Raw genomic sequence first — 7818 nt, forward strand, 5'->3', positions numbered from 1 at the left:
GAACGCCCCCCACCAGATGTCAAAGACAAAAATAACTACCAAACTATCAGCCCTGTTCAGGGAAGATTTTAATATGTGACATTTTAGTCTATTTTTCATCTTTGTTGGAAGCCGCCCAGAGTGGCTGGGGAAACCCAGCCAGGTGGGCGGGGTATAAATAATAAATTATTATTATTATTAATTATTATCATTATTAGGTGCCATCCCCACTCTCTGCCAAGTGGTACCAAGATTCCAGGGGTATTCCAGGCGCTCACCCAGGGTCTGTGCTCATTTGGAGAATTGAAGATGAGGTGGAGACGGTTGCAGCTTTAAGAAATATGATTTAGTCACATATTTACACCTGAGTTTGGATGGAGGGAGTCTAGATCTTACACTACGGTCATCTCCAGCAGGACTTGTTGCCCACAGCAGTGCAGCACTGGATTCCCAGCCAGCCTTCAGCCAGCCTGCCCAAGATGGAGCTCAGTCTCCCCCACTTCTCCTTCCCAGCACACCTTGATAAAAACACTCTTTTCCTGTCACCTCTCTCACCACCCCATCACCTTGGCAACCTCTGTCTGCTCAGGCCCAAGATTCCTCTTATATGGGCCATCAACACCTTTGGTCATGTGCCTCTATCCCAGGTGAGGTCCTGGCTTGGAACGGAAGCTAAGCCTGTATTTTCCCACTGGTCTGAATTCTTCCCTTCAATAATCTCCAAATATTAGCTAGATCCTGACATTCATTAATTTATTGGGTTTAGGGGGATCTTCCTCCTCCCCACATATCCGTAACAATATTTATCCATGTAGTATCTCAACTGCAAAGTTTTGAAAGCTAATCACCATTGATTAAACATAGGAAGGAAACAATGTGTTGCTGCGAACGAACTGATCAAAGTTTGTTCTAGCAGCAGGCAGCTGGGAGAGACCAGAAGAGTATTCAAATCCCACTTAGCCATGGACCACCAAATGGCCTTCGTCAAATCATTGGTCTTATTCCTCCCAATTAAGGGGAATATAAATGACTTCCGACAAAAACATCGATGCAGCCAGAGCAGGGGTGCCAACTTGAATAAAATATTGGGGAAGGGGGGCAGGTAAGCCCCATCCCACATAATTGATCACGACACGGTGCCCCCCATTTGAATGGCAATGCTTATCAGCTTGGGGGGGGCTGGCCCCCTAAATTATTTTATGGGGGGGGCGAAGAGTCCTCAGCCCCTAGGAGTTTGGCTCCTATAAGCCAGAGATTGAACCAGAGACCCTCTGCATCCAAGCTAGATGTTATATCATAGACCCACAAGCCCTTCCCTGAAGTAAAAGAGTGAGATTCATTATTAACCTGCATTAATAATTCATTATTAACCTGCATTAATATTAACCTGCATAGCATTAACTTGCTATGAATAGAGCAACTAGCAGTAGATGCTACAGTTTTAGAAACGAAACAAGGTACAGTGGTACCTTGGGTTAAGTACCGGTACTTAATTTGTTCCGGAGGTCCGTTCTTAACCTGAAGACCACTTTAGCTAACGGGGCCTCCCGCTGCCGCCAAAGCACAATTTCTGTTCTCATCCTGAAGCAAAGTTCTTAACCCAAAGCACGATTTCAGTCTGTAACCTGAAGCGTATGTAACCCGAGGTACCACTGCATAGCATTATTCATGTAAAGACCTACTCCACAACCAGAAAGAGGAACATAGAGCCTCATTCCCAATGTGCGTTCATGCTGGTGCTTCAAAAGATACATGAATAAATACAAATATGATTGAATGGGACCTGCAACAAAATGTTGCAGTGGAACCTCCCTACCAGAGGTAGGAAAGTTTCAAGCAATGATTCCCTCCGTGCCAGCGGTCCCACTCCTCCTAACCTGCACCAGTCTGTTTCCCCCCCCCCCAAAAAAAAATTATTCAAAATTAAAACAAAAATTATCCAGAAACATATCATCCTTATCCCCCCCCCCAGTCTGTTTTTCTTTTATGGCTGCCAGTCTACAAACCATGTGTTCATTCAGCTATTTTAATGAAATTTTTTTTGCTTTAAATTAGCTTTAAAAAAAGCTTTTCCAAACCTCAGGATCCCCTTAAGCGTTGCTGTTACAAAAAACGAAAAAGAGGTTGATTGCTGTGTTCAGTGACAATTGCTTTTACCTGAAAAACTCGAGCTCTGGTCATGCTTGTAGTAGTAGCTTAGGGGCAGTCTTTTCTAGTACTGTATTGCTTCTTTTATAGTATTTGTTTTTTTACAGAAATAACCCATAAGCACCTGGCATTTCCCTGATCAAGTGAATCTCTCCCTTGGCTACCTTTTCATGGCGCTACGGAAACAATCCGGACGGGGAGAAAGAGAGAGAATGGAGCCTTTTTCACTCCAAAGCCTTGATATAAAAATAAATAAATCTCGAAATCACCCCACTCTACCAGCGCGCTTGATATCCGTCCTGGCCACGAAGGAAGGCAAGCACAGAAACCAAGCGAGCTTACAAATTGGGGATCCAAACACATCTCTTTGTAAGCACCTAGGCGACAGTCACCTTTCCACCCTCAGGGGACTGATGATGCCACGAGGCAAAAGCTATCAGGCTTCTATACCAGGTTACGCGCATGCATACATTACGAACCTATTGTGCAGCTGCCCGTTTGCAACTCGTGCCAAATCCTCGGAATCGGTTGCTGTTTCTGCAAAACCCCTTTCGTTCTCTATCCCCTACTTTTAAGACCCCCGACTCCCTTGCAGGATGAGATCCTTACATCCTTGCAGGAGAGATCAGAAGCCCTTTTGCAATGCGATTCTTTCCCAATCGGCTGCAAGCACAGGCGCTCAGCTTCGAGTAGCGTGGAGAGGACCCCTCACCATCCCGGAGACAGCAGCTTTCTGCCTCCACTCGTCCATTTCCTCTGCTAGCAACAATCCCGCTTTGGCTAAGGCCCAGCCAATGGAGCCGCTCTCCCTCCTAGCCCAGCCCAGGCTCATCCCTCCGCCAACCGATTTGCAGCTGCTGCTGCGCGCAAAGGAGAGGGAGGCGCAACGGGAAGCGCCATGCGCGCTTTTTGGAGAGCGCATGGCAGACAGTTGTGGAAGCGACTGGCAGGTTTCTGCTCGCGGCTGCAGCTGTGAATCCGGTGGAGACTGACCTGCTTTTAAAGCCGAGTGCTAGTCCACTGATCCCATCACCTCCTGGCAAATAGAAGGGGAAGAAATGGAGGCAGTGAGAGATTTTACTTTCTTGGGCTCCATGATCACTGCAGATGGTGACAGCAGCTTCTTGGGAGAAAAGCAATGACAAACCTAGACAGCATCTTCAAAAGCAGAGACGTCACCTTGCCAACAAAGGTCCGTATAGTTAAAGCTATGGTTTTCCCAGTAGTGATGTATGGAAGTGAGAGCTGGACCATAAAGAAGGCTGATTCCCGAAGAATTGATGCTTTTGAATTCTGGTGCTGGAGGAGACTCTTGAGAGTCCCATGGACTGCAAGAAGATCAAACCTATCCATTCAGAAGGAAATCAGTCTTGAGTGCTCACTGGAAGGACAGATCGTGAAGCTGAGGCTCCAATACTTTGGCCACCTCATGAGAAGAGAAGACTCCCCGGAAAAGACCCTGATGTTGGGAAAGATTGAGGGCACAAGGAGAAGGGGACGACAGAGGACGAGATGGTTGGATAGTGTTCTCGAAGCTACCAACATGAGTTTGACTAAACTGCGGGAGGCAGTGGAAGACAGGAGTGCCTGGCGTGCTCTGGTCCATGGGGTCACGAAGAGTTGGACACGACTAAACAACTAAACCACAACAAACAACAAAGCCCATGTGGGTGGGTGCAGGGAAGAAGAAACGAGCTGGTTAGAGCAGGGCGATGGCAACACCAAGGTTGCTGGTTTGATCCCCGTTGGGAACATCTGCATATTCCTGCATTGCACAGCAAACACTCTGGCACCGCGCAGCCGGACCTCCTCAGCACTCTGCTCATCCTCAGGAACCCATCAGCACAGCAAAGAAAACATTCTTCTTCTTTTTTTGCATATAAATTTTTCTTGTTTTCCTTACATAATCTTTTTTCAATAACATCCATCCATCAAAATATACATGGTACCTCGGGTTACATACGCTTCAGGTTACAGAGTCTGCTAACCCAGAAATATTACCTCGGGTTAAGAACTTTGCTTCAGGATGAGAACAGAAATTGTGCTGCTGTGGCAGCGGGAGACTCCATTAGCTAAAGTGGTGCATCAGTTTAAGAACAGTTTCAGGTTAAGAACAGACCTCGGGAACGAATTAAGTACTTAACCCAAGGTACCACTGTATACCCTTTTACTCTGCCGAGCTGTGACTTCCCTCCCTCCCTCCCTTCAGTTGGTATCCCTTGTCACATTTTTATCACATATTTTATTCTTGCATCTTATCTATTTTGCATTGTAGATGTTACTTCAACCCTGCTAGTGTTTTTAAGTTTTTACAGTTCTCTTTTAAATACTCAAAAAAATTACTCCCAATTGTCCTGGAATCTCTGGTCATCCTGGTCCCGGATCCTTCCTGTCAATTTGGCTAATTCCACATAGTCTGTCATCTTCGCCTGTCACTCTGCAATGGTAGCAGCAAATAAAACATTCTGGGACATAACCTGTCATGGAATTCCACTCAGTATTGATCCAGAGCAAATTCCAATGTATAAATCAGGACCTCACACTTTTCTTTCCCCCACCTGTGGTACTGTGGATATTCTTCCTGATATTGCAATTCTTCCTATGAGAAGCATGCTACTCTGGTAGCGGCAGCCCTATTAGCTTCGTCAATTAATCTTGCTGGTTAATGCTAAAGAGGATAATTTGAATTGCTTTGTGCAAGAGGAGCGGAACCTGAAGACCTCCATGTCATTTAAATTCTACTCAATATTGATCCAGAGTAGATTCCAATGTATAGTTAGCAGAGTAAAACTAAAACAAGTTGCAGAATTCCCCAAAAATAGACCAGAGGCAATTATATTTCATTCAGCAGAGCTTTACTGCTACTGAAGGCAAATGCACATAATGGTCACAAATCCAGTACATTTAGGATTGACGCAAGTCAGCATGGCCTTGACAGAAGAGGTAACAGAACCAGTTTAAGCCAGCTGTGCTCAGCTTCTCTGAAGGAATAACCCAAGCATCATGAAGCTTCTGCTTGTTTCTTTCACGCAGACAAGCTTCCAGAACCCACTTGAATTAAGTAGAATAGGAAAGATCTCTACACATCAGATCAATACTTTCTGTACCAAGAAATGCAGTTTTTTCTCCAACTTTTAGTTCAGATGCCAACAATCGCCTTCATCTATTTTTAATACATTGCACATGCACCAGCCACATTCATTTATTCTTCTTTCCCTTAATTTTTTTTTAACTTCTTTCTCCTTGCTGTAGGCTTTGGTCACCGCTTCCCATTTTCTGTGTCCTTGTTTTTTAGTTTAGGAATTGTTCCTGCTGCATATAGCATCACTGCCTTACGTGTTGGAAACCGAGGTTGACATGGTTTACCATCTTCTGTCTTCAGCTGAATGAGCACACTTCCTCTTTGCTGGGACGGTTCCACTCCCTGAGATTCATTTTGTTTTCCTCCAAAAACACATTAAGTCCAACTGCTGCACATACATCTTGAATTTCTGTAGATGTTGGATTTTCAACTGCTTTCTCAAGCGGTATTCCTTTTGGTATTGTCTTCTTGTTATTTACATAGGCAGGATATATGCAGATGAGCCGAGACTTATTGGTGGGCAAAGAAGGCATAGCCCAATTCATGGTGTCCACGTCAGCACACAGGGCCCTTAAAGCCCAGCTCAGCAGTAGCCTGGCTGAGCCACAATTGGGTCTTAACTTTTTTATATTGCCTTCCAAATGTTTTCTGTGTCAACTACTATTTCCCCTATATTGCAAATTGGAGTTTTGCCCACTTTATGGAAGGGTTGTAGTTCAGATTGTTGTTATCCTCATATTGCAGGTGTGGAGCAAGGATCACAACAACCGTGTATCTTTACAGCATATTCTGGAGGGGTGCAAGCGCTGATGTATACAGATTTATGACAAATCTTAAGCACCTATTTTTCTCTTTATTTTCTATAAAATCACAGATTCTATATAATCATCAGTTTGTCTGGTGCTTTACAAAGTTCAAGGGGACAAGTCCCTGCCCTGAGGACCTTACAGTCTAAGAATGGGAAAGAACAAAGGGGAGGAAATGGAAGCACAGATAAACAGGGAAGCAATATGTGGTTATTTCAGTTACACATGCTTAGGCTTAGTTGCAAGCTGAGTAGGGCAAAGGAACTAGAGATGCAATTAAACAAAAAACAAAAAAACACCCCTCCACTCCATTCCATGTACAAGAGTTGAATGTTACTTCAGCACCGGAGATGGGAAAGAGTTCTACACTGCATCTCAGGGTAGGAGGTTAACTTGGGATGTAGTACCAGCCCCATGGCAAGCACAGCTCTCACTTCCAACACCAGCCCATACCCCACCCACAGCACCTGTTGCCTGGGGGGGGGGGTGTCTGCCTAATGGAAGGGCCATTGGGAAATTTGAAGTAAGAGAGGTGGCATCACACAGGTGTTCTGAGCGGCAATTGCGAGCACATAGGGCAGCCAGGGAGCAGGAGACACTCAGGATCACGGAGCTTGGGTGATGATGATGAGTTATTGCCTTGATATCCCACCTCCCTCCTCCAGAGCTCAAAGTGGCATTCATGGTTCTCCTCACTTAATCTTACAACAACCTGTAAGGTAGGTTAGGCTGAGAGGCAATGCCAATGTCATCCAATGACCTATACAGCTGTGTGGGGATTTGAACTCTGGTCTCTCACGTCCTAGTCTGACACCCTAACCATATTATATTATATTGTATTGTATTGTATTATTATATTGCTTTTTTCTTGAAAAAATGTTTAGGGGTACTCTCATTTTTGACTCAATAAAATCACCATTATATAGTTCAAATCAGGAAAAATACACACAGTAAATGGACAAAAGTACAAAGATTCACAAAATGTTTAGGGGTATGTGTACCCCTGCGCCCCCCCCAGAAGAAAAGCAGGTATATATTGTATTGTATTATTACAATTCCACCCTTCATTTGAGGTTCACAGGGCAGTTTACAATATAAAATATAAAAATATTTTCAATATAAAAACACAAAAAATGTACTACAGTAACAAACAAAAACATAAACTCCCGCCTCAGACAGGGATGTGCTGGAGTAGAAGAGACCCTTGCTGCATGGAGTAGAAAAGCAAAATAGACAGATGTTTCAAGTGAACTTACTTCTCTAACTGCCCATGTTTAAGGTTCTGATATTATTACATATATATATATATATATATATATATATATATATATATATATATATATAGTAACTTGATTAATTTGCGAGCAGAACTTGGAGCTTACAAGCAACAGATATAACTAGAGGCTATTTGTATTATGGTTACCATATAAAAGAGTGAAGGATAAGGTGCAGCAATGAGATGGAATTTGAAAACAACAACAAGAACGGGATACGAAGTCGATTAAACAAGCAAAAGTTTTATTATGTATTGGAATACTATGTGAAATTTGTGGAAACGTAATAAAACATGTTAAACACAAGCGCGCAAGGGGTCTGAGGGTACAACGGAAGGGTACACAAGAAACCCCGCGCGTCTCTAGGCCGAAACTCGAGGCCGCTTGGGCGGAAGCAAGGCCCGAGACCCTCCCAGGGCCTTCTCGTTCTCGTCTCTATGGTTTCCTCGGCCAGCGTATACCCCGTCCCCCACCCGCTTACCTCAGCCGCGCTGCTCCGGCGCTTGCGCAAGACTCTCGCGCCTTCCTC

At 44.3% G+C, this 7818-nt stretch overlaps 1 protein-coding gene across 3 annotated transcripts in view; it reads right to left on the bottom strand.

Moving 5' to 3' along the window:
* The window catches only part of LOC309374741 (uncharacterized protein), a 235482-nt gene extending 233283 nt beyond the window's left edge, over positions 1 to 2199 (bottom strand). For 2 of the 3 annotated variants that reach the window (XR_014170702.1, XM_081919928.1), the window contains exon 1: positions 2137 to 2199. Coding sequence is in view for 1 of the 3 variants with exons in the window: in XM_081919928.1 (XP_081776054.1) it covers positions 2137 to 2160 (24 nt within the window). In the remaining 2 variants the exon portion in view is untranslated. Of the gene's footprint in view, positions 1 to 343; positions 436 to 2136 lie in introns of those variants that run through there. The other variant, XM_081919929.1, reaches the window with a different exon arrangement.
* Between the last annotated feature and the right edge of the window lie 5619 nt (positions 2200 to 7818).

Source organism: Podarcis melisellensis (assembly GCF_964234715.1).
Source record: "Podarcis melisellensis genome assembly, chromosome: 1".
Lineage (NCBI taxonomy): Eukaryota > Metazoa > Chordata > Lepidosauria > Squamata > Lacertidae > Podarcis > Podarcis melisellensis.